General features: G+C 37.2%; 1 protein-coding gene across 34 annotated transcripts in view; it reads right to left on the bottom strand.

Annotated features, from left to right (window-relative positions):
* LOC101860137 (glutenin, high molecular weight subunit PW212) overlaps nt 1-27,938 on the bottom strand; it is a 57,263-nt gene that overhangs the window by 25,939 nt on the left and 3,386 nt on the right. For 26 of the 34 annotated variants that reach the window (XM_013080989.2, XM_005089491.3, XM_013080974.2 and 23 more), the window contains exons 2-5: nt 19,025-19,821; nt 16,425-16,577; nt 14,928-15,001; nt 13,254-13,334 (exon numbers count right to left, since the gene is read on the bottom strand). In XM_013080989.2, the coding sequence (XP_012936443.1) occupies nt 13,254-13,334; nt 14,928-15,001; nt 16,425-16,577; nt 19,025-19,787 (1,071 nt within the window). In that variant the 5' untranslated portion in view covers nt 19,788-19,821. Of the gene's footprint in view, nt 1-1,241; nt 1,354-1,651; nt 1,761-2,699; nt 2,821-2,895; nt 3,005-3,373; nt 3,486-4,734; nt 4,832-5,072; nt 5,185-13,253; nt 13,335-14,927; nt 15,002-16,424; nt 16,578-19,024; nt 19,822-27,938 lie in introns of all 34 variants that reach the window. The other 8 variants (XM_005089472.3, XM_005089478.3, XM_013080943.2 and 5 more) reach the window with 8 other exon arrangements.

Below are 27,938 nucleotides of genomic sequence, written 5' to 3' on the forward strand. Positions count from 1 at the left end.
GGCTACCCCAGACAATAAAAAAGGTCGAGTAAAAAATATATAGACATAGCTACATAATTCTCTACAACTAAAACCACTTTCCAAACCAGAGCATGATAAAACAGTCAAGCACTAAAAGAAGTATGAAAGAAGACATAAGATTTGGTAAAGATGAGACAAGACACTGAAAGTGTCCAAAGAGCCCAACAAATCAATGCCTTTCTTTGTGGCAAGGACAAGTACATATTAAGTCATACTGAGAAAGAATCCAAACTCTATCCAAGCATGAAACAAAACTGAAATGGTCCATAAAGACAAAAATAATACGACAACCTTAATGGAAGTAGACAAAAGTGGCAAAAAATATCACTAATCCAAATCAAATTACTCAAATCACAATCTTCAAAGAAACAGCCTTTAACAGGTACTTCAAGGCCAAACAAGTTTGTTGACAAATATTCAAAAACTGACCACACCTTTCATTTGACACTGCAATAATTCAATAGCTTTCCTACAAGTTTTTCACGACACCATGCCTCACAAACAAAAGGAAAAGCAAAACATTCCACAACGAGCCAGGTGGGAATTCATTAACATCCCAGTCTGACAGTAACTTCATAATCTCAAAAACACTTGCCCCACACATTCACCAGCCACTGATGCACACTCTTTCTTACGATTTCATTTGAAAAGCACTTACTTCTTAACCGAAACGATCGCATTAAGCGCCTAGCTTTACTGTTATGACAAAGAAGGCGCCCAGCTGTGACAGGATTCAGATTCAGGATTGGTAACCGTTTTAGAAGCTAAAACAGGCCAAAAAAAAAGAGGTAAAACAAAATCAATCTCTATATCAGCTGACCTTTCCATCGACATCTTTCAATGAAATTTCCACAATGAACATTAAAACAACGATAAAGAAAAGCCTAATGTACTAGAAAATACAATGAAAAAAGCATGGCCATCTTGACTTGGTGAGGTGAACAGAAACCTCCAAAGTAGAAACTTCCATCCAGGACGTATTTTCTATAAGACATGAAAAGAGCCAATAGGAGGAATCAGTGAAGTGGGACTATTTGTTACTTACTCTGTACAATTGTACTAAGGTTAATTTCTATCACTACTTAAGAGACACAAAAAATGGTATTGGTTCTGTACTCACAAGACAACTTACGATTTCTGTCACTGACTCAATAAACTACAAACATAAACAAAAGACCTAAACACTAGTCAGCAAAATGCTGTACATACGAAGTACTTACTGCTACATTTGAGTCGCCAGTTTCTCATGGTATTTTTTGACATACACCTACGATAAAGAAGATCCATTGTTCTATGAAAATTTCTCTTCAATACAGGCAGCCTGGAGAAAAGCTGATGACAAAGAACTAATTCTTAAGTTGTATACACCCAAATTGCACCAATAACAATGAACAGTAAGCAAACTAATGACAGAGCCTTTTTGGAATTGTTGCAGGCAACAAGTAACATCATGAGACAAGTGCTGCATTATATCATCAGCTGAAATCACCTATTACAAGGAGTACACCAAAGATGCTTTACAGGTCGACTCTTAACAACAACACAGATGATCTACTTGCTCCTATCAGGAACAGACAGATATTAAATGCACAGGCTGCCAACGTCCAAATAAACCTTAAAATGTACTCACTAGACTTTTTTAATTTCTTGGCATATAAGACACGTGAGCGAGAGTTTTGATAAAGGCAATTTTCCACCCAAGCTGGAGCTGCTCTCAGAACAGGGAGACGTCTCAGAAGCTACAAGTGAAAGAAAATACAAATCACTGGGACACTGACATTCTCCTTAAGGACTCGCCCTTCGCTGAAGATGGTGTGTGGCCTCCTAATGCCATGCTTATTTAGAACACAAAGGTAAACCCAGAATAGCAGTATCCTTAGATGGACATATTCTTTTTTTTTCACTTACTGCTTTTGAGATTTCGACACCGCTTGCTCCTCATGTAAACTTTATTGCGAGAATTTGTGTACATAAGATGCTCAGCCCGATCATAATCCATCAGAAGGCACGGCAAACGTTTAAACAGCTGAAGTGAAAGACAAACACGACCTTGTATCTATATTGACCAACTCTATGGTGCTATGGTGACGAAAAATTACCCTTCAATGCCTTTCTCAAGCAGGGAAGACTGCCGTAAATCGTAAAAGAAATTGGTCCAAAGTACTTAACATTCACATACATGTGCATTTTTAGGATGGCTGTACGCATTATCACACATGAGAACAAGACTAAACCCAGAATAAGAAAAGCGACTACAAAAGACAACCAACTTCTATTTAGAGTCTAATATGAAAACAAGACAAGAAAAACAGAACAAAACTTGACTTCTCTTGTTCAAAGTACAAAAACAAAAAATTGATCAGGTAAAAAAGACATTCACAAAATAAAACACAAAAACTACTGGCTTTCGTAAAACAACTCCCTTACATCCAATAAATGTACGTGCATGCAGGTGCAATGTACCTTTTGAACTCTTTGGTAAATTTCTGCTCCACACATTATGAGGCCCTACACTCGCGGTTATTCAAAACAATGGAATCATGTCCATTTTTTCTTTTGTACTGACCCAGGTATGTTTCTCAATTCCCCCCTTGGAAAACCTATATTTCAACAGAAGCTGCTGTAAAAAGATGGTCATATATTACTACTGAGTCTGAGCCTTGTAGGAACCAACTTACTTCTTTGTTGAGCTTGAGCTAAGCGCTTAGACCTCATGTGCATCTTGATCCGACAATTGGTATACAAAACTTCTGATGTTCTGATGATGTCATGAGATAAGATTGGCAGCCTGGCCAGTAGCTAGGATTCAGAAAATGAACACATAAGGACTTCGAACTTGTGTGAAATTTGTATTGTGAGTCAAATGTTTCTCACCTGCATTTTTTGTTCTGGATCTCATATAGATCTTGTGGTAGGTTTTTTTGTGCAAAAGAAACTCAGCTCTGCCTCTGTTTTGTTTCAATATTGGCAAACGACGAAACAACTGATGTTTGAGAGAAAAACGAAGTAAATTTGAGGTAGACAGACTAACTACAACTAACAAAACACAAAAAATGTCAATCAACACCATGTCCGCACCTTACTTCATTTTCTTTGACAGTCTTGAACCATTATATGCCAATTCTACTCGAGTTTTACACACAGACACCATTACCTCTTTTCTCTAACAACTCCGTCAATTGATCAAACAAACCAGCCACTGCATTTCCAGCAAGCAATAGAGCTCAAAAACACTTAAAACACACAGTCAGTTCTTTTTAGAGTTTTGGTTGAAATCCATTACATCTAAACTCTCTAAGAAACTAATGGATTCTCTTCTACATAGTACAAAACTAGTTTACCAAGGACATACCTCTAACTATTTGACGAGACTGTCTGCGCCTCATTTTCTCGTAACAGTTTATACGCATAATGCACTCAGTTTTTCCAACATTACCCATCAAGATGGGCAACCGATGAAACAACTGAAGAGGAAAGGATGGGAGGAGAAAGAATAATTGTCATAAACATCTTGTCCTACTGCTCCGTAACAAACCAAGTGTGAGCCCTGATGACCCTTTAAAATGTGTGGTTTCTTTAGTTTCTTCGAAGATATCAGCCAGTTAACCTAATCCTTTTCACTGAACAAAACAGAAAGTACCGTCCATTTTTTCTTACATCTGAAGCAACCTTCACTTAAACCTATCAATATCTGGAACCTACTCCATACCTAAAGGACAAAACTTTTCCTGAAAAGATCACCAACAGAACTACCTCAACATCAGATGATACATTTACTGAGAGAAGCCAACAGAAAACACAATCATCAGTTTACAAGAACTTGCTCTTGACTAGTATTTGAAAAGAAGACAAGGTACATTTTTTTTTAAAATTGGGAGTACTTTAAATAAGGACAAAACCGTGACTGAACAAGATCTACAGAACGAACTGAATGGACCGTACCACCAAATGAAGCAAGTAAACACGGTCACCTGATACCCGTTACATAAAATATCAGCATCAGTAACATCCAAACAATTTTAGGAAATCCATATCGGTCCCACTATTTTTGGCTCACTAACTACCCCATCCATATTATGCAGTTCAGCACTTTGGTAACTGACTTGTAGACTACTTTTTTAACAATTGAGTGTCAAAACGGACGAACTAATAAAAAAAATATACCATCAAACTTCATCCTCCATCTCGAAACCCTTTTCTTTCCATTTGTGTAAAGAATTTCAGTACATCTCTCTCGCCAGGCAGCAAGAATTGGAATGCGCCGCAAAAGCTAGGAATGGACAGAATAACAAATTTAGGGGGAAATGACACAGTTAACCACCATCTTACACTGTAGTTGCCTGTCCCGGTCCCTGTACATTCTCCTCATGCTGTTTATATAAAAATTGTCCACAACTGATGAGCACCTTGCTTGCAATATTGGCATTCGCCTAAATAGCTGAGATACAATGAAGGATACACTTTAAAAGAGTGTGCGTTTGATACTAGCCCTTCTGAAGTTGTTGCACTATCGTCACCACTAGCATAAAGAGCACTCACTAGCATAAAGAGCACAAATAAAAGCTTTTGCATCTCCAATCTGTCTGATAACTATTTTCTACAAGTTAGAAAGGACCTTAAAAATTGATCTACAAAAATTGTCTGTGGCACACCTTGCTATTTTAGGTTTTAAAAAACTAGAAACTGCTTGATCAACATTCAGTGGTGACTTACCCTGTTTCTGCCTTTGCACTCTCCTCATACAGTTAACATACAAGTATTGCTGTGTGCGTTCTATGCTGTACTGAAGAACGGGCAAGCGACTAACCATCTGGAGTATAGTTGCATTGGTAAAATATTTCAGACTGACCATGCGGAACAATAGCTGAAGTCAGTTTACTCCAAATCATACAGTACTGTGGCGAGCGAGTTAGGAATTCAGTATTATCAAAACCTGAAGCCCCATAGTTAGCATGCACTGTTTTATTAGTCAACATTTGCTATTTATCAGCTCAAAAAGATTTCATTTCACCAATATATCACTGAGTAAATACTACACACTACGTACTTACTTTTGTAAGTTGCCCTCAGGCGTCTTTTTTGCATTTTCCGAGTTGCATTAATATAGAAAGTCTCCAGTGCTCTTTTGCGGTGGTATGTGAGGACAGGCATACGGAGGAAAAGCTGGCATTTTGAAAGTAAGTTGGAGGTGACAACAAAGAGAATTACAGTAAAAGTAGAGAATTGATCTACAGGAACAACTTGGTCACAATTTCATAGAAAACAGCACCTGAGCTTAACTTCAAGTTTGCAATCCCTTCCATCGTTTCCACTCACTACATAAAAGTTCCGACTCAAAAACAACAAGAATAGTGGGGCAATTCAAACTTTCATGTGACAGTCAACAGCTGTTTAGCGTACTTACGGTCTTTCATCATCATTGCATGAGTCCTGGTCTGCCTCCACCTGCGAGAGTTTCTACCTGCCCTCTCGTTGAACATATGCTCTACTCTAAGGGCATCCTCTCGCAACAAAGGCAAGCGGCCGAAAAGCTGAACAGAACGAGAATGAACATTCACTAAGCTCTCCCAGAGTTTACTTCTCGCTGTAATCCCTTACACGGGAACCACAGTGAACTCAACAAAAAGAGAACCTTGCCAAAACTGAGATCACTGTGCTTATTCTTTTACTTACTCCACTGAGCTGCAGACTTGTTCATCCGCTGAAGCTGATTTCTCTTCCTTGCATTGACATACATTACTTCTTGAGCACGAAGCGCACTGCAGCGAAGTTGAGGCATTCTATTAAATAACTGGGATCACAAAGGAGGGGAAAAATCAGTCTCTTCAAAAATGTTCGGAATTCAAGGGTTACCTCAGAGATAGATCACCCTCAACTTGAACTATAAGATGCAAATGCAAACAGCAGCATCTCAGGATGTAAATCAAAGACAAACGATAGAAACTCACTGAAACCAATATCTTTTTGTCTACAGCGCCTCACTGACATCTTCTTCATGCTGTTTGCATAGAACAGTGCCTCTGTCCGCAGCGAGTTTTGAGCAAGAACAGGTATTCGTAGATACAACTGTGCAACACGAAAGATCATGATTATCCAGAGAAGACAAAACACAGATGGAAGTATGAAGTAAGATCGTCATTCAAACTATACAAGGATTTCCCTCATTTACAGTTTAGTGTTGTGGTCTCAGCCACAGCCACAATCTATAATATATTTTGGTCCAAGTACAAAAAAATATTTTTGTCTGTCTCTTTTTCTTCATCAATGGTTTTTCGTCCTGGGTTTTATTCTTAAATTATCTGTTTGTTCTCCAGCCTGAACCCAGCACACTTTATTCGTGTGGTTGAAACAGGCATATATATCAGTACTTCTTTACTGTTTACACATGTCGTACTGAGTAAAATTACCAGGAGAACTTTCCCCTGTCCAAGTATATTTTGAAACTTTCAAGCTAAAATTTGTATGCTAAGGCATACCAGTGAAAAGTGGCATACAGTATTATCTCTGAAATTTCTCTCGATCTCCATCTGCAGCCTGTCAGTTTCAGCGCATTGAGCACTTTTTTGTGGAAATGCGCTATATAAATGCAATTTATTATTATTATTATTCTCTTCCAGGAACTCTTTTCATTCTTTGTCTACATTGACCATGCACACAACCACGCCCTCTTTTAGCACTAGCCAGCCCTCTGATTCTTTGTGGAAGTACTTAGCTGAAGAAGTAATAACTAACTTTCACCCTGAATGAGAATCTGTGTGTCAATTGCATAAATGTCATCAGAATCATGGCACTATTTCCCAGAGCTTTTACATTATTTCAATCCATAAAAAACTCATTTAACACCTCTCAGCTGTGTAAGATTTCTTTGCCATCATTCATAATATTAAAATCAACTGACCTACATTCGAATGAGAACCATTACGGTTTGAATTGAGCATTAGATTATTATCTTAGAGTTCTCTCTTCGACATTACTTTAGCGAGGGAAATCATTGAGATAAAATAGCACAATTAATCTATTTGCAGTATCAATTCAAATAGGGAATCCCTATATGTTGGCAGCTGGAGATGAATCGTGAGCACAAAAATTCCTGTGCGTGGTACCAAATGTGTGAATCGCTGGCCAAAACAACTATTAGAGAGTAAATCAGTCTATTTCATAAACAACTCACTTTTGTCCCTGCAGCGTCTGTATGACAACTTTGCTGAGCAGTTCTTAATAAAATACAAGCTCGCACGCTTATAACAGCTACTGAGAATAGGCATCCGTGAAAATATCTGTGAATATTTTCATCAAACTTTTCTCATTGATTGTAAACCAAAGCAATTTCAAGGTGCTGCGACTTGACAATGCATTTCTAATAAGTCAAAACCTAACAAAGAAAAAGTTAAAAAACAAACTTAAGGAGATATTCAGTGTCCATTCATAGCCTCCCTTTATCATTTCTTTTTCAGTCTCCATGCATGACCTACATTCAACTCTGTAAGAAAAGAAAGCACTGGAGTGCAGATCTACACCAGTATGTTTAGCAGTGGTTCAACAGAAGTATGGAAGGTCTTGGCAACAGAAGAGGCAATTTGAGATTGATTTAACTAGCCAAGTCAGCAGGACCCACGGTGGCAGGAAAGAAAAAAAAAAGAATGCCTTAAGGGTACACTTTGTCAGTCACCTGCTTTTTAAGCAATATAACCATACCTTTTTTAGTCTACCCCTTGGCTGTAAGGGACACAAAAAAGCCGTGTGGCACCATGGAGGACCTACTAACAACAACCTACTTCGTTATGAACAATGCCATTTTCACCAATCTCTCAACAACAACAAAAATCCACATTAACAACTGAGATCCAGTCAGAAGCCACCAAAAAAATATTGAATGATAAATCAACAGCAATGAATAAAAAGCCCCATTACCCAGAAAACCTAGGGTAGTTATCTTCAGTTAAAAGTCAGTATGCTGGCATCACTCTCACAATTTGTCATTAAAATATCAAACGTGTCAATATAAGCATAAATATGCTTTGCAAAATACTTCAAAAGAACTTAAATGTCAGGAACTGCAACCAGAATACAAACAATTGGACAATGAACAAGACACAACTTAACCTCAGTCGCCCTCACCAGAACTGGGAGCTAACAAACCAACGCTCTGTACACCCTTCCACGACTAGGGAGGGGTCTTTGAAATTATTGATATAAACATTGTGAATGCAAATGTAGACAACAGGCACTTCAAATAAAAATCCTACTGAATAGGGCTTTCCTCCCCTTTCTTCACACATATGCAACAAAGTCTTTCCTTTAATTAACACTTTCCTCAACATAAAAAAAGCACCAAAAAAACAAACAAACACCATTCACTTACCTTGAAACAGATGCTCATCTTGGGGGTTAAAGGATAACACTTTACACTGACACTTAAGTTTTAATAATCTAAAAGAAAAGGGCCCACTGGAACCGGTCAACAAACAATTCCAATTCACCAAGATAATGTGTGCACTGAACTTCAAAAACAGGCATTTCTAGCACTTTTAGGACACCACTTTTATTCTGAGACTACAAAATGGAGGGATTCCACAAATGGAAAGACAAACCAAGGTCTAGAATCCTGCTACCCAATGTCAAAGAAAAATGACAAGACAGAATACTAAAAGAGAAAAGACTTAACAGAACCTTTAAGACAGTAGACAGATCTAGCCTATCTTCGAGGTGCTCAGCAAGGTTTGGGACTGATGTAAGGGATTACAACCAAAAGGAACCAGAACTTTTTTCCTTTCAAAATTTGTTTCTCTCTTTCAAAATTGGCCAAATCAGGTTTTGAAATGCAATTGCTTTGGAAATTTTGTCTCATCTACTGGCATTACTTTTTTTTTCTTCCAAAAAATTTTGTTTCACCACAGCACCAAAATCAAAAGGGCTCTTTATCCTCAATATATAGGTGCTCTTGTTTCATTGAATGCATGGTTACAAAAAACTATTGCAATGAACATAAAGATACTAAATGATGACAAAATATGTACTGCAAGATTCATGTACTTTAAAAAATAACCAAGTAGACAAGCAAATTTTATTTTTATCAGCTTCATGGAATATTTTTCAAGGTGGACTTTACCATTTACACAGCAAATTTCAAAAGTTGACCATGAATATTGCAATACAAGCATCCATGAATGTACTGAAGGCAGTATGTAATTTATAATCAATCAAAAGCTTTCTTTTTAATTAACAATTTAGCAACTTAATGTGTTGACTGTTGGAATATTATTATGATGAGTCATTGAACATGATGTATTTGAAAAGAGTATTCACCTAGTACCCTCGACTCCATATAATTCAATAAGTGTTTGCCAATTAATGGGAACTGATCTAAACTACGATATGACAACTTTTAACTAGCCCCAAAGGCAATATAGATTTAACTGACTGTTTTAAACAGACACAACATCAAGCATTATGGAGAACTGTGCATATGACCAATGATTTCTCAGCACTAAGAATTTCAGTAGAATGCCAAACTATTTTAAATAATGTTATGAGAAAATTTTGACTACCATAGCAGTCTTGCTTGTCTGAAAACGTGTTTGCAAAGAGTGGCATGTCTATTGTCCCCAACTAAGCTAAATTCATGATAATTAACAACTTGAGCTCAATACTAAAAGCAGACATCCAGGTGAAAAGGGATACATTTATATCAAATTTTGTCTTCTTTATGTCCTTTTTGGGCAAACACCCAGCAAAACAAAACATTTGATGGAGACATTATCTAACGGAAGTCGAGCGTACTTAAATGATTTATTTCCTTCAAGGACTAAAGCAATCTTATGATCTATGATTACTAAAACATCTGGTCAATACATAACAGGTGCAGCACCTGAACCTAGAAGAACTTACGTATATATACAATAATTAACTTATTCAATGCATGAAATATAACAACTATTCCAACAAAATTATACATACAAACAGAAAAGGAGAGTGCTGTATTTATCCTTGGAGAAGGATATCTAACCCACAAAAGTTCTACTCCAAGAAGTCAATGTCATAAAGGACCACCAAAATTGTTTTTATGCTATAGAATGTTTTTAGGGGTTGTTATTTTTTTCAGTAAACAAATTAGCGCTTAACCATTCTCTGGTTACATATAATCACGAACTTTCCTCTCCTTTCCAAATTTTATCTTTCTTCAAAACCATACAAACAAATTCAGCACATTATTAAATCTTACACATCTTAAATATTTCTTATACATTAGTAGCCACACAGGTTCTGATCATATCTGCCGCTAGGCAAAACTTGAAATTAATTCACTCACAGACGATAGATATTGTGACATGAGACTGAAAGTCAAAACCAACTGATACTCAGCATTTAGCCTACATCGTAAGACCTTATAAGTTTACACTTGAAACTTACACTCCAATCCACAGCTTGCGATAATTTTTACCGCTTTGTAAGAAACAAAAAATATGGCTATTTTCTATTACGCACAATCCAAAACAAACAGAACAAGAAAGTTCAGAAGGTCCTTTAAGTATGGCATCTCTTGGTAATCTCATTCAAGGGATACTGGAAGGCCAGAAAACTCAACCTAATATTTCTACTTCAAATGGTACTGAGACCGAAACACAGGTAAAAAACCATTATTTTAAAGTGGGTTTAAATAAATATTGCAACAGCCAGTGAGGATTTTTTCCCCATAAATAACATGAACCTGTTGTGTTACAGGACCTACAAGAAGTCGGGAGTACACACATTTTTTTTCATTGTACAGCAGTCTCCTTTTCCCTCCATAAATTCATAATCATGCATGCACAACATGTCCTCTTAAATTAACTTTGCCTACACTTCCATGCTTGAAACAAGAGCATCTATAAAATATGTAATTAAGTTATCCTTTAAAAATATTTTAACTTAAGACATAAAAAATATTATGACAAACCACATTTCTTTGTTTTGATATTTCAAGGAGGCGATTCAATCCTTTTCTAGGGAAAATAAGTTGGAAGTATCCATTTGGGTTTCGTGTTCACAAGAACAGTAAACGCACTAAGACCATATACTGTTACTTTTATAATAGGATAGAAACAGCAATTAAAATAAAGACTCCTAATTAGTTGAGCTGAAAACTAGTGAGCCAACACAATATCTCACAAGTGACAATTCCTCGAGAAGTAATCAGGACAATTGTACACAGAAAAAAACTTAGAGAAGTAGAACCAACCAGAAACCCCACAAACACCTGTGACCCTCATTATCAACATTATTATGCTCACCATGTATCGAAACCACAACCAAGTATTTGAGATGAGACCGATTTGAGAAAAGACATTTGTGTCACGACGCAGTGGAATCAGGCGCTCGTCAATTTTTGTGCTTGTAGAGTTATTGGTATCATCTTAAAGCTTGCTCATTTATCTTGCTTTTGATGAAAAGAAATACCCATCTATCTTGAACAGAAATGAAGATATTTGTTATTGAAAGAGGTAAGTTCACTTGGTTTGAGCGGCAAAAATAGCGAGAAAATGGCTGCCACAAGTTTGGCAACTTCAATAGCTAAAGAGTCCTAGTAAACCGAAAAATTGCATATTTTGAGCTTTTAACTAACGTTTTACAATATAATTCACCTGGGAATGTGTTTTTATTTGGAAATTAAAGGGTTGAACAAAAAACCAAAAATTTGATTAAAATTGTCAAACTGGTGGGAAAATGCCTGTTTCTACAATTTGTTATTTCCACGAGCGCCTGATTTCACCATGATGTCTCATTGATCATAAAAGTAGAAGAGATTTCAAAAAGAAGGCTCAAAGTTCAGAGTAGAAAACAGCCAAGTGCAAGCCTCCCCCCCCCCCCCCTTCCTAAAAACTACTTCGAAAAATCAGAGGAAGACCAAAATAAAATTGATAAAAGTGGTAGAATATGTCCCAAAAATAAAACTATAGAACATTCCAAACAACTTTACTTCCAAATTATTTTCCAACAATGATTAATAGTATTTAAGAGGAAAAAACCCATTATGGAACCAAAATTACTCCAAGCAACCCTTTGAACCACAATCTTCTTCAAGATTGATATTTCATAAAGAGGGATGGGGAAATGTGAAGTTTAATCTGTAATCCAATTCAATGTAAATGTGATTTGTCAACTCAAAAGCTTTGAACTAGTACAAGCAGGACAAAAATATACTTTAAAATTTGGTGAAATGGTAATCTAATTTCAGTTTTTCAGGACTTGGGAAAACGCTAAGAGAAAAGATTTCAAAAACAAAAAGTTTTGCTAGAGATTTATTAAGAAGAATTATTATCAAAACAATTCATTTGTCATGTCCTGAGTGATCTAGGTCAAAGCTGGATATCAGATCAAATAAAAATTGACACACTTGCACCGGAACTGGAAAAGGGTAATCAGTCAAACCTGGAAATACATGCCCCTTATCCTTATTACACTAGAGTAAAAAAAAAGCTTACCACTTGCTGGCATACAACTAATTTGTCATGGAAACAACCACGCCTGTTTCTTCATTGATAAATAGCGATCCAGTAAAACATGTCCGAACAATATAATCCCAGAATAGTTAAATTAGCTCCTGGGCCACATACCCTAAAAATCTAAACCATCACTATTTTCAGTGGAGTCCTCTTAAACCGATCATGGTTATTCCGTAAATAGAGGTAAATTAAAAGAAAAAGGAATCCACGACTCTGTCGGACTCTTGCCTTCTTCCTCTTTGTACGTAAAAAAGCTGTCGATTTGACGAAATGCTGTTATTTCTAAACCAAAAAGAATTTGGATTTGGAGGGTGGTGTCTTCTAAAACTTCTTTACCAATCCTCATGTAACGCAAATCACCAAGTCTTCCACACTTCACATAGGCCCTATACATGAGCAATTGACAGTAGAAGACGTGTTTCATGACATCAATAGCACTGGCCTTTCTCATTTCCCTAGCCCAGCACAAAGAACAGTACAGCGTGCACATCTGCTCTTTTGTCTGTTCTTTGACTATTCCATCAGCTTAAGCAAGCTGGCAATTTCAAAGAGAAGGTTCAAAGAGAACAAACTTGCAGTTCAAATTCAGGTACTAAAAGAGGAGACTGAAGAAAACCAAATGTGAAATTTTCCGCAAACATGACCTCTAACTTCACCCTAGCAATAAAAATTGTGTTGCTGATTTTTTTCCCCCTTCTCCGGTGCAAGTGCATACTTATGTAGATAATGATACAAAAAATTTGTACATACCTCAGCTAATGCCTTGTCAAAGAGCTCTTTATCACGCTTACCCGTAAAAGGGTACATAGCATGAGCCTCACGCATATTGCGCTGGTGAAGAAAAAAACATAGGCTATGAATGCTACATTCTCACTGAACTTTTTCGATCCACTGGAATCATAATACATTCTTTTTACAAAATCACAGGTGTTAACTAGCAACAATAACAAAAATGTTTAAATCCTGAACTTTTCTGAAAATAAAAATGAGGTAGTCATTAAAAAAATCGAATTTTTTCCTCCCAGCTCCCGACAAAATATTTTTCAACCTTATGAGTGTTAACAAATTGTATACATTAAGTGGTTAAGACAGAATTTCGTCCAACATTTTATAAAGCTGGAACCAATGAACACACACATAAGATTTTGTACAACTTAGGCAATTCAGTCTATTTTTACACACAACACATTGCTATAAAAATGTTCCCTTGCCATTAAAAAAAAACCCTGATCTGGGCAAGTTGAAAGGCAAGAACATCATCAACTGTCAAAACCATCTGACTTTGAGCATGCACGGTTAAAATTCAATGTTGTTGACCAGACTGATAACAAACCCAACAGATGAACTCGGGCAGAGCTGTTGTTTCTGACGTGAAAGCGAATAACACTTGTACTTGTAATGCACAAACCCCATGATTTTAGCTAGAGCCTCTAACAGAACAAAGCAGCAAAGTAAGGAAAATTGTATGCCGTAGTCTGGGGTAGCAGGGTCCATGAACATGGATAGTTTCAGAAGGCGAAGCCTTTAAAAAAAATTGAAATTCTGTGCATAGAGGGATGGAAATGGCATTTTTAGAGGGTTCGAAATGGCAATTGGAAGCCTGTTTAACTGTTTGAAGAGATTGCCAACAATTTATAAGAACCTATTTTTTCACTAAATTTGTCTTGTCTAATTTGATTTCACCATCTGCATCTTAAAAAATATATGTTGAAACCATTGGACAAACTTTAAATTTAACACCTGAAAGTCCCCCTTTCCATTGCCACGCCAATATAATTCAATTTGTCAACTGACCACTGACAGTAGGAAAATCCAGAAACATCAATACAATCACCCAGCGTGCACTACTTACTGCCATTTTCGACTTCGAATATGCAACCTCAAAGTATCACTTCCATAATCATAAATTCTTCGCATTAGTTTCTTTCACTGCTGCTTCATAGTTGGTTTAAGGAGGCAAAACTTTGCCACTGTACTCAAAGTGCAGCAACCGGCTTGTTCACTTTTCTAATAAAATGTTCCCACTTCCATCACACCTGCTTATCTAGGTGTAATTCACTCAAGGAACCAGGAATGTTAAACAAATAGTACAGTCATGATTAGCAAAAACTGATTTCGCTGACCTTGAAAGGGTGGGTTGGCAAAATCTAGAGAACAAAACTTCTTTCCACCAGTCTTTCTTGGGTCAATTTGCAACTTACTTAAAATATCATTAACACAGTCTCTGCTGTTTTATTCAAATTCCTGGGGCATTCTCTGGGCCTGGCAGCGACCCTGATATAGCTCTATATTCTCATCCCATGATATCTTTGATGGTGACAGGAGTACATGACACAGACTAAAGTAATATTTCAGTACAAATATAAAGCGGCGATGAACTTGTGTGCACGCACACATACATACAAAAAAAGCACAAGACCTTACCAAGAAAGTTAAATGCTGATCTGTTCCTTTTCTATAATACATTTCAAGCTCTTCTTGTTGGGCACGGGTCAACCCTGAGGAGAAAAAAAGTGGTCAGGTCAATTAGTATTGGTTAAAATTGTCAAAATCCAAAATCCAAAAACCACCCACCTCCTCCTGATTAGAGGTTCAGTTGAATACAAGGCAGGTAATATAGCTAGTTGGGTGTTGAATCTTTTCCCCCCCAAAAAAATCCGCTTTTGAAAGTGCTGATCAGTTAAATCTTATACAAATTTCAAACTTTCGTTATATCTGATCTAAAAATGTCTTTCTAATGCTTTTAGGGGGTCTAGCAAACCAGAAAAGCTACACATCTTTTGAAGCAAAACTTTCCCAAAATTTGCAGTACCCTCTGATGAACTTTTAAAATGCTTTTAAAGTTGCAAGCCCAATGCTATAAAATACCAGCAGCCATTTTGAACTTTTACGACACAGGACAATCCTGAAATTTTGAAAACCAAAAGGCATTAAACATTGTTTTTTTTTTTTTTGATAGACAACAAGTAAGTAGGTAATGGTACCTTGCTAGTAATTTTGAATTCAATATGCTTTCAATATTCCGACATGTAAATTTTCAATACAGAATTTTTACAAGTAACTGATATTTTAATTTTAGGATATGAGTAATAAAGGGTTTTCTATCAAAAGTATTCAAAAAAAATGCATTATTTAAAAAATCTCACTCTGTGCTATTTTATGGTAAGGTTTGTTTCATTTAAGACCAATTTTTACTTATTTAAGAAAGTTATTGATAATGGACCAAAGAATCTTGATTCAGCAATGTTTAAAAAGCTTAAAATGCTGGGGGTTTAAAAAAAATAAAATTGATAAAATTGTCGGCCACTGGCCCAAGATTGCTTTTTAACTGTTTAATCAAAGAATGACATTTCCTTGAAACTGGTCACCAAAAATTGCGGAGAATGTGAACAAGTAAAAAACACTGAAAAAAATAATAAATGGCCAAAATAGCAATTCAGAAGGCTACATCTCTTTAGACACAACATATATAAAATTTGACTAAGAAGTAAAAAGGAGTTTCTGTTGCCACTAAAGATGGGCGCATTGAACTTTTGTTCCTTTTCTGAATATACAGTTTTTGGGCAAATTGTTTAGGCTAGACATATAGGCCGGTAAAATTATTTGATGGATTTCACAAAACATGAAATTCATAAAACTGGTACACATATTCACCTCTTTTTATCTCAACTTGACATCAACAAGATGACATATATTTCGGAATCACTTTATTTTTAAATGGTGACCCTGACAAAATACCTCCTTTTATTCAAAACTGCTGTGAAGAAAAAAAAGGCGTTTTGTCAGCTTACGGTAGTATAGGCAATACATACATCATTTAACATTAGGTCCATTTTCTGCTTGTACCACTTCCATGATCATGTCTGATTAATCATAGTCTTTACTTTCTGAACCTTCGTTTTGGAAAAAATCTCAACTTACCTGACGGGTCACCCGTTCCTTCTAATGAAGAACCTGCATACATATCAGAATGGTGGGATGATGAAGGAGCACTTGGGAAGTTAGAGGAAGGATTTTGATGAAGCATCACAGGATAAGCTGATTGACCCGGCATTTTCCCCCCCCTACCAGGACCTGAAAGACAAAGGGAGAAAAATTTCATTGAAAAAACAATCCATTAGCTTTTTTCTGTTCTCATTCCATACGTCTCTGAAGAAACTTACGAAGTGTAAAGTCATGGTCATGAATGGCACGATCAGAACAAGACAATGATTCAGTTGTCGGAGGAAGCAAAATACAGTATAACACAGATTGCTCGAATTTGTTGGGACAGGTGTCGGTAGTTTGAGGAATACGTAAACAGTGTTTTGGCATCAACTGTGTCAGAGAATCGAGGGAAGCAGCAAAGATTGGGTCGGTACAGAGACTTTTCTTTTCTCGGCCATTGTCCTTGATCACATAGGTTTGATCTATGCCTATAAACTTGAATTTGAAATTTGAGAGAATCTGAAATTGACAGATTGAGAATGAGAAACACAATGAGCTACGCTATCGAGTTCGATAGGTATTGAACCTACCGGTACCAAGACAGTTTAAAATTGCGCGGGTCAGTGTGAGTGGTCTTTAGTCTGCACCAATCAAAACGGTGCCTTTAACTTTTCAAAATTTTCAAAAACTAACAATTTGACTAGATCATATCGCTACAGCTAGGCCTAGGACCTAGGCACGCGCAGTAGGCAGGCGTGTTGAACAGACCAGCGCGCTACTAAAAATAGCACAGCTAGCTGCTTCTGTGGAAAGGGGTGGTATTTTACAGACCTAGTCTTTTTCCATTTTTATCATTACTATCATTATTATTCAGACTGAAGTGCACCTCAAATGATCTGACTTTGAACCTCTATGGCAGCGTAATTAGTGCAACAATTTTTTGTAAAAAACGAGATCGCAGGCAAAGTCCGTTGAATAAGTGATTTCCAGTAATCTGTGTGCGACGTATCTAGGTTATACTGTACTACCGTTTAAAAGAATAAATACCTCAATATTAATTAATTTTCAAAGTAAAAGCTCTAAAAATTCAGAGTTTCTTGCCACATCAATGATCTTGAAAATGACACAAATAATCAAGCAATTTTTATTTTTATTTAATACAGGTTTTACGGCACTCGTAACTGCATAAGGTCATATAAGCGCCAAGGGGTGGATGTCAACAGAGAAGTCATTACAGGGAATCAGGCTTACTCTGCTCACCTCTCTAGCTTCAACAGCACAAAGTCTGTTTCGACTTTCAAGGTACCCCGGAAATAGCGGGTCACAAGAGTCTGACAAACATAAAAAAGAAGTAGAGGAGAAATGACAATAGTAAGGATTTACAAAGAAAAAGCAGCAGTTCCCTGTTGTAGATCAGGCACAGTTAGGAGCGTGACATTGATGAATCAGCCCATTTACAATTCTACTGTGCATGAACAAGAAATGTCCTGCCTTTGGGAATGGCCTAAAGACACTTCAGTCAGTGGCCAAGCATTTTCACATTTTAACTTGCAAGTTCACAATTCAATACCATAGCAAATATTCTTTGGGAAAAAAGCCTGGCAACTTACAAAAATTCAGATCAAAGTAAAATTACTCCAGAAACAAAAAGAGAAGTTGAGAATTAGGCGAAGCAAAAAAAACAACAACAACAAAAAAAAGAAAGATCCCGGAAATAATTTTTGATCATCAGACTTAAAGTGAGGTAAAAACTACATTCACACCCACATTCAGATGCACTGTTTTTAGGAAAAACTGACATATATTTTTTAATGCAGACAGCTATAGCTGTTAACACCATTTCGTTGTAAGTCAATTATTGCTTCTAAGTAAATCACAAAATAATTGCAAAACATCAAATTATGTTGAAATATTGGGGGGCATGTCCACCCCCCTAGTTCAAATTACCAGAGATGCAATCATGAAGTTTGAGGAATTTTCAAGGATCTACCCTCAACTGTAATTGACTCAGTCCAGTCAGTGTTACAAACAGGTTTTGATCCGAGATCACGCCTCTTATATTATATATACTATAACAGTGCAGAGGTTAACCCCTACCCAATTACCCAGTCGATACACAATAACATGGGCAAAATTGACCAAAATTACATTGTTACTTTGGATCAACATTGAAAAAGATAGCAACCATTCAAGCTTTCACAGTTTAATGAGCATCTCGCATTGACCTAAATGTTTAAGGTGCATGCTATAAATCCATTTTTTAAAACCCGCTTTACACTAGTGTAACATTAAAGAAAACGTGTCGGAACCATAGTCATAGTTTGCAGTGACCTTTATAAATAAATGGGCAGCAATGGTTACTTTACTGTTGGTCATCCAATATTAGACCTCTTTGCAAAGATCTGAGTAGTTGCTTTGTTTTAACCACGGTCAGACGAAAGTGAACAAGCTATAAATAATAAAATCAATCTCGCACGAAAGAAAGACGACGGAAAGTAATTAAAGATAAGGACAAAAAGAAAAATTTTCGCCATCTGCAGCAAACAACCCCTTCCACTAGTACGGTGTAATGAATCAAATCACTGGTAGCTTACCTGATGTTTGACTGTTCCCTGAATACGCACAGCTGCTCTGCTGGCCGGACATATATTCTTCTTTTACAATACTGATATCAGGGTCTATAACTGGTTTTTGGTCAACATCTTGGGAGGAATTTTGTTCTGGGTTCAAAAAATTTGAGGAATAATTGTCATCATCTTCACCACCTGACTGAAAGACATTGGAACCATCATAGTCATCTCCAGCACTATTTTTTGGACTAGGGGGAATATCGCTTCTTCCCATTTTGCCCAGCCCTCCTGAATCTTGATACCGTGGAGACTGTGGCATGCCATGTTTTCCTGAATTTCCCATGAAACCTCTGCCCATATTCCCTCTCCGTTGCAGAGGTGATCCCGGTCGTTTGGAACCAGGAGAGTAAGAAGAGTCTTGTTGCCCCCTTGAAGGAGTTCTGTAAGACCCTATAGTGCCAACATTTGTACTGTTTGGCACTGTCTGACCCGTTTCATCCACAGTTTCATCATTTTGCTTGTCACTTTCTGCTGCCTTTTTGGGTGGCTTTGGTTTCTCAGCAGGCTGTGCATGAAAACTGTTGCTGATGAATGTCACAGAGTTGTCATTCTTGCAAACTTTTTCATTGAGAACGTAGTCTATTTTTCTGCCTGTATCACTATCAACATTCAAATAAATATGGCCAATAACTTCAACGCCCTTGTCGAATTCAACATAGCCATTGCATAGCGATTGAAGAAATTTTGCAAGAGATGCAATGAACTTGGAAGATGAATCAAAATCCATGATTGTCCAAAGTGAAGGCCACCCAACACACTATCTGGGGGAGAAATAAAATAAAACAAAATTCAATGTACAGCTTCTTGTTGCAGTGAATAAAAAATCAATTCTACAAATATTTCTTTAACGGCTGGTTATCTTAACATCACCACAACATACCATTTAAATTCAAGGGTAGACTAAGGTGACATCTAAATTAAAAAAGGAGATTTGGAAAGAAATCAGACTACAAAGAAAACTGCTGAAACTATAAAGTCTATACAAACAAACAACAACATAGCCCATAAAATGCAAAAAGCTTGAACCTAAAAGTATGCGAACAATGCATGCAATAACAAGTTTCATTAAATAGCTAATGTTTCACATTTTCCATCTTGAAACTAACCGAGATGAGACGGCTCAGATGGCCATGAATAATCTTTTTCCCTGAGGTGTCAAGAGCAAGGATTTGTACGTTTCTGGATTAATGTAGCGCAAACAAGGTATCTGAAAGAGGTCTGTGTCTGTGGGCTTGTCGCTGTCAGGGGGTGGGTGGTCCTTTGTTACAATCAGCTTGACTTGACTTTGCAAAAAATAAAGAAACCACTATGTCATATGCCTTCGATCCTGACTGCCCCTTACTATAAACATTGCTCTGCTGATTTGCGTAAAATTTCACAGCATTCTTTTACTTTCACTTTCCCTCCCGTTTCACATTTAGCTACTGTGCCCATTTTCTACTACATAAAAGTCAAAAAAACCGATTTTTAAAATTTAAATCAGATTTTTTAATTTTAAATCGGATTTTTTTTTTTTTAATGTCGACAGTTTGGGATTTTTGGTGGCTAAAAGTATGTTCTTTTGGTGCAAAATGCATTGTCTTTATTTCAAATAATGATTAATGTAAGCAACTGCAAAAGAAAGCCTTAATCTGCTATATCAGTGAATTATGGCTACAGAAAAATGAAGAAAAAAATGTCCGTCTAAAAGGAAGGGGGGAGGGTAATTATGCATAGATAAACTTGCATTTTATTACAGTGTGTCGTGTGTGTGTGCGTGCACTCGTATTGGTCTAAAAAGAAAAAGCTAATTTCAATTGTGAAAAAAAGTAAATTGAATTCTGTATTATTTTACAGTGACAGGGGGGGGAAGTAGACTTTTAAGCATGATTATATTAGTCTACTAAACCTTATATCTGTTTTATGAAACCAAGGAAAGGAATTCTGAATGTTTAAATATGTAAAAAAAACCAGAATACACTTTTTAAAGCGATTTAAATCACTGAGTTTTAATCTTAAAATCAAGTTGATTTAAATCAAGAAAATCAACTGATTTAAATCGACCTGATTTAAATCAACCTGATTTAAATCAACCCAAGAGTGATTTCAATTATGAAAAAAAAAGTAAATTGAATACTGTATTATTTACAGTGACAGGGGGGAAAGTAAACTTTTAAGCATGATTATATTAGACACTATAACTAGTAAAATGTACAGAAGTATCGAAAACGGCGAAATTATGTGATTCTTGTTCATGCAACTTCTTCGACCGTTACTACGACGCGACTGTCGGATTACTATCAGCTGAATAGAAAAAAACAAAGCGCGAGTTCCGGTCAGTTCAACCCCAGTTGGGGTCACTGTCCTTCACCTTCAATAACTTAAAAACTACGGGTCCCAGAGATACGAAACGAAGTCTAAGTAGCTCAGGCTTGGCCAAACAAGGGTACGAGGCGGGTCCCGCGATCCGTGCGTGATTTGTAGAGCGGAAAAAAAATTCCAAAGTTGGTCACGCAAGGCTTGTGGGAGCCGTCACGAGCGTCCAGCGGGGGTCACGTAACTGTTGTGTGAACCACCGGAAGAGAGTTAATAAAACCAAGGAAAGGAATTCTGAATGTTTAAATATGTAAAAACAGAATACATTTTTTAAAAAGTGATTTAAATCACTGATTTTTATTTTAAAAATCAAGTTTATTTTAAAAATCAAGTTGATTAAAATAAAAATAATAAACTGATTTAAATCAACCCAGCTGTGATTTCAATTATAATGGGGGGAAAAAAGTAAATTGAATACTGTATCATTTTACAGTGAGAGGGGGGAAAGCAGACTTTTAAGCATAATTATATATATTAGATCTAGTCTACTAAACCTTGAAACCAAGGAAAGAAATTCTGAACATTGAAATATGTAAAAACTGAATAAAAATAATTTTTTTTAAAAAGTGATTTAAATCACTGATTTTTATTTTAAAAATCAAGTTGATTTAAATTTTAAAAATCAACTGATTTAAATCAACCCAACCCTGATTATTAGTAGTCTCCGCCTAAACACACGCCATTTCATACAAAAGCACGCTCTGCTCAAACGCAGGCTTTTGCCATCTGACAGGTTTTTTACAAGATAATTTAGACAAACGCACGGTCACTCCCTCTAAATGCACGCTCCGAACAGGTAAAGCTTGACAAGGGGAAATTTTCACCACAGCTTGCATAAGACAAGCCTAGACAATCGGATATTTGGTGAGACTGCCCCTCACGCCGAACAAAGAGAGTGATAGAGAGCGTTTTCACATAGGTCTAGGACTGGTCAGTGAAATGGGGGGTTGGGGGTTAGCATTTATTAGCATTAGCACGGGTTTGAATACTGCTCAATATTTCCAGACCCAGCATAAAATTGTAGAAGTGTACTAGATCTACTTAGGCAAGATCTGCCAGTGTATGTGTCTAATTCTCACCCCAGGTTTAGAGGTCGGCCTTCATCCTGCATTACATCTATCATCTATAAAATTAAATCATCTAAAATCTAGATAGATAGGAAAGATGAGAAGTGACCCGAATAACAATAAAAAAAACTATTCCCACAACGGGTAGAAATACTCCCTTCCTTTTTCATGAAAAAAAATCAGGTTGCATTTTCAATTTTCAAACTCCTTCTGTTGCAAACCTTTTTAGTTAGCCTAGAAATCCAGATCTACATTTTTAAGGCCTACAACATAGCAATGCCAATCGGGCTTTCCCGCGAGGCGAAAATTTGGTCCCCGTTTACGGGCGATTTTGCGGACCCGGCCGAAGCGTAGGTGACTAACTTTGTCAACCTCGGTCTGCTCTATTTCCAAACCAATCCGAATGAAACTCGGCAACCAATCAGAAAATAGGGCAAACTAATGATATGTGGACGTTGAAGTTCGTACACATAAATTAACCTATACTTTTGGTGTCGGGAACACTTTCGTATCGTGTACACCGAAAACTATAAGGAGTTTGAATTTCAACGCCGAGATGTTTCAACGCCGAGATGGTAATAGATCTATCTCTATCCTCTATAGTGTGCTCAAATTTGAACGTTCTGTGTCAAGTAGTTGTTTAGACCCGATCATAAATGCACGACTACCCCCCCTATCCAAAGCGGCCATTTTCCCCTCACTCTCGTGGCAAATGTATGTGACCTACAAATCCCCGCATGACTATTCCGGGCCCATTCATTGGTCACTTGAAATAGGGCAATGGCGGGCGCACGCATCCGGTTGTTTTTCTCTCCATCCCCCTGTAACATCGCAATGGGGGTATTCCGAGGCGAGGTATCTCGTCTCGGGGTGTTCGCGTCTCAACGGGGGAAAATTTTTTTTTATTGTACGGCATGCTAGATTGAATTAACTTATCTTTTACGTTTGGCATGGTCTAAAGTCATCATAAAAAGCTTTGCAATTATTTAGTCACGCTGCCGACATATATTCTTAAAGATCCCATGTTGTGATACGATGCTATAAATAAAATGGACTCATCCCAACACCCCTTTTTCACAAATTTAATCGTAATATGTACACCAAAATTTTAATTATAACAAAATAACTACGAAATTGATAGTAAATCTGACTGCAGAAATGATTTCTACACTCAAAAACACATCGGGTAGCCAAGTTTCTATCGAACACTCCGATTAGTTACCGAGATATCGTTGATTTTCTTACAGAATCTGCTACTGCGTCGTCCACTTTTTATATAGTAAATCTGACTGCAGAAATGATTTCTACACTCAAAAACACATCGGGTAGCCAAGTTTCTCTCAGACACTCCGATTAGTTACCGAGATATCGTCGATTTTCTTACAGAATCTGCTACTGCGTGGTCCACTTTTTAGGAGTATTTTCCTATAGGGAGTGTATACAGACCCGGTAACCGGGAACAAAGTCACAAAGTATACAGACCCGGTAGGGGAACTCTTGTGATTTCGGAAAGTTTCAGCTCCCTCTTGGCCTAGGCCTCCCAATTACACATCTGGGGGCCTAGCTCTTGGCTCAGGGACTTAGGGTAGGCCAAGGAGTTTACAGTAAAAGCCACTTGGGGTAGGCCTAGACCTAGGTTCTACTAGCTGTATTCTATGGCCTAGGTCTAGATCTAGACAGACAGACATAAATCATTGGTAAATTTTTACTTTCACTCCCGCACACAGATGCACTGTTTCAGGGGTCAAACTGCTGTATTTTCTTACTTTTTGGTATTTTCTTACTTTTTTGTACTGTTTGCTGCAGATCACACATAAAGCCACTAAAACTGTCGCAAAGCAATTATTTTCAAGACAATTTCAAATCTAACTGTAAAATATCAAACTATGGGTAAAAACAGGGGGGCATGCCCCCCTGTAACCCCCCAGATTTTCTTTTACCCCAGTGGGGCAGGCCCTCCTGGAACTCCCCGATTGGTCCAAAGCATGTCTATCTCGGTTAAAAACAATCAAATATTTCACAAAAACTATTAATTTGCGACGGAAATGAAGTTGATATTCGTGTTCAGCGCATCAATATTTAGTACAAAATAGACAATTGGTAGCTGAGTGTGAGACGGGAGGGAAAGTAAAAAAATACCAAATCATTAATCTAGTTGCGAGGTTAGCCTAGATCTAGATCTAAATGAAGATTGCGGATGTCTTTTCGATGAACGATTTTCTTCCGTTTTTGAAGTTGGAGGAATCACAATTCACAATTGGAAGAAAAGAACGAAGTCATAATTTCAATCGAGCAGTCACCCCCCCCCCCCCCCTCTCTCTCTCTCTCTCTCACACACACACACTACCGGGTCTGGGCGCTGAACTTTCCGACATCACAAAAGAGTTCCCCTACCGGGTCTGTATACTTCGTGACTTTGTTCCCGGTTAACGGGTCTGTATACACTCCGTTTTCTCAAAGGTACATCATACAGCATTTTTCGGGATAGCCCCCTTGTTGTGCTTATTAAGTTATAAATGGTGACCAATGACTTTGCAAGTTATCTTGACCTCACAGAGCGTCTCTAGGCCAAGATATCGATCGATAAAGTGCACGGTCCAGCTGAGCGACTACAGTGTTATTGTCAAGCGCCATTTGCCGATCAGCGCGATCTTAAGAAGGCGCAGAACAATATGATGATCCGCAGAGAGCGTCCATCTCGAGATGGGCGCGATGCGCCATCACACACAAACGATTTTGCAAAGTTCACAAACAAAACTCGAGATGTTTGTGTGTGTGTGTGTGTGTGTGCGTGTGTGTATGTTGTTTTAGCGTGTGCATGTATGGTGAGAAGTGACTTTTATCTATCTTGGGTATATACAAAAACCTCTCTCTCTCCCCCCCCCTCTCTCTCTCTTTCTTTGTCACTCTCGCCTCTATATGTGTGTAAATAATATGTTGTCTGTGTGTCCAAACGATCAGCAGATGGCGCAATTCTTGCTTGCTACTTTGCACTATCTTAAGATCGCGCAGCTCTATTCATTTTCGGAAATAATCCGTAGATAGCGCGCCCATCTCGAGATGGCCGCGCTTTCTGCGGATCGTCATATGGTTCTGCGCCATCTTAAGATTGCGCTGATCGGCAAATGGCGCTTGAAATCATCACTTATTTCGCCATGCTGATGCAGGGTTGGTGATTTTTTATTTTTAAAAAATAAAAATCAAAAAAATCGATTTTTTAAATTTAAATCAGATTTTTTAAATTTAAATCGGATTTTTTTGATTTTTTTTATTTAAAAAAAAAATGTCGACAGTTTGGGATTTTGGGTGGCTAAAAGTATGTTCTTTTAGTGGAAAATGCATTGTCTTTATTTTAACTAATTATCAATTTAAACAACTGCAATTTTAGAAAGCCTTAATCTGCTATCAGTGAATTATTTTTAATTATGGCTACAGACAAAAAATGAAGAAAATGTCAGTCTAAAAGGAAGGGGGGGGGGGGGGGGGGGTTAATTATGCATAGATAAACTTTCATTTTATTTTTATTACAGTGTGTGTGTGTGTGTGTGTGTGAGCACGCGCTTGTGTTTGTCTAAAAAGAAAAAGAAAATGCTAATTTCAATTATGAAAAAAAAGTAAATTGAATACTGTATTATTTTACTACTTACAGTGACAGGGGGGGAAAGCAGACTTTTAAGCAATTTTAGTATACTAAACCTTATATCTGTTTTATAAAACCCAGGAAAGGAATTCTGAATGTTTAAAGATGTAAAAACAGAAAACATTTTTTTAAAGTGATTTAAATCTCTGAGTTTTATTTTTAAAATCAAGTTGATTTAAATTTTAAAAAATCAACTGATTTAAATCGACTCGATTTAAATCAACCCAACCCTGGTTTTCACTTATGAAAAAAAAGTAAATTGAGAACTGTATTATTTTACAGTGACAGGGGGGGAAGCAGACTTTTAAGCATGATTATATTAGTCTACTAAACCTAAATATCCGTTTAAAATAAAAACCAAGGAAAGGAATTCTGAAAGTTAATAAATATGTAAAAACTGAATACATTTTTTTGAAAAGTGATTTAATTCACTGATTTTTATTTTTTAAATCAAATTTATTAAAAAATTTTAAAATCAACTGATTTAAATCAACCCAGCTCTGGTTTCAATTATGGGAAAAAAAGTAAATTGAATACTGTATTATTTTACAGTGAAAGGGGGGAAATCAGACTTTTAAGCATGATTATATTAGTCTACTGAACCTGATCTGTTTTATGAAACCAAGGAAAGAAATTCTGAATGTTGAAATGTGTAAAAACCGAATAAAAATTATTTTTAAAAAAAGTGATTTAAATCACTGATTTTTATTTAAAAAATCAAGTTGATTTAAATCCAAAAAATCAACTGATTTAAATCAACCCAACCCTGTGCTGATGTACTACTTGTTGAGTCTATCGCGTTCTGCCCTTTGTATTTATTTGATCGTTTCGTTCATCATTTTTGAATGGCTCATTCATTCTATCACTCACTGTAACAAAACATAGAGCTAGATCTAGATTCTAGATCTTGGTTTTACATGCCTTTTTCATCATCTGTTGAGCCGTAAATGGTCATTTTTCAGTAGCAGGTATACATATATATATCGGGTATCTCAGCTAATCCCCCCTGCTAAACCCTAACCCCCCCCCCCATGTTTACTACCGATCGGTCGTGGCGGCGGGGCATTTTTGGTGGGCTACTTCCGGTGAAACGATGAGGCTGGCTGAGCGCTTCTAGATCTAGATCTAAGGTTAACACATCATCATATTTATCATGTTACTAACTACTCCTCAGAGTCAGAGGTAAGATTGAAGAATACCGGACCAGCGGACTGACTTTGCCTATGTCTCAACCATAGGAATTCATAATTTTCCCGTTTTTAATATCTCTCAATGGAGATCTCGCTCTCTCTCACACACACACACTACCGGGTCTGGGCGCTGAACTTTCCGACATCACAAAAGAGTTCCCCTACCGGGTCTGTATACTTCGTGACTTTGTTCCCGGTTAACGGGTCTGTATACACTCCGTTTTCTCAAAGGTACATCATACAGCATTTTTCGGGATAGCCCCCTTGTTGTGCTTATTAAGTTATAAATGGTGACCAATGACTTTGCAAGTTATCTTGACCTCACAGAGCGTCTCTAGGCCAAGATATCGATCGATAAAGTGCACGGTCCAGCTGAGCGACTACAGTGTTATTGTCAAGCGCCATTTGCCGATCAGCGCGATCTTAAGAAGGCGCAGAACAATATGATGATCCGCAGAGAGCGTCCATCTCGAGATGGGCGCGATGCGCCATCACACACAAACGATTTTGCAAAGTTCACAAACAAAACTCGAGATGTTTGTGTGTGTGTGTGTGTGTGTGTGTATGTTGTTTTAGCGTGTGCATGTATGGTGAGAAGTGACTTTTATCTATCTTGGGTATATACA

The sequence above is a fragment of the Aplysia californica genome, unplaced genomic scaffold, assembly GCF_000002075.1.
Source record: "Aplysia californica isolate F4 #8 unplaced genomic scaffold, AplCal3.0 scaffold00006, whole genome shotgun sequence".
Classification (NCBI taxonomy): Eukaryota; Metazoa; Mollusca; class Gastropoda; order Aplysiida; family Aplysiidae; genus Aplysia; species Aplysia californica.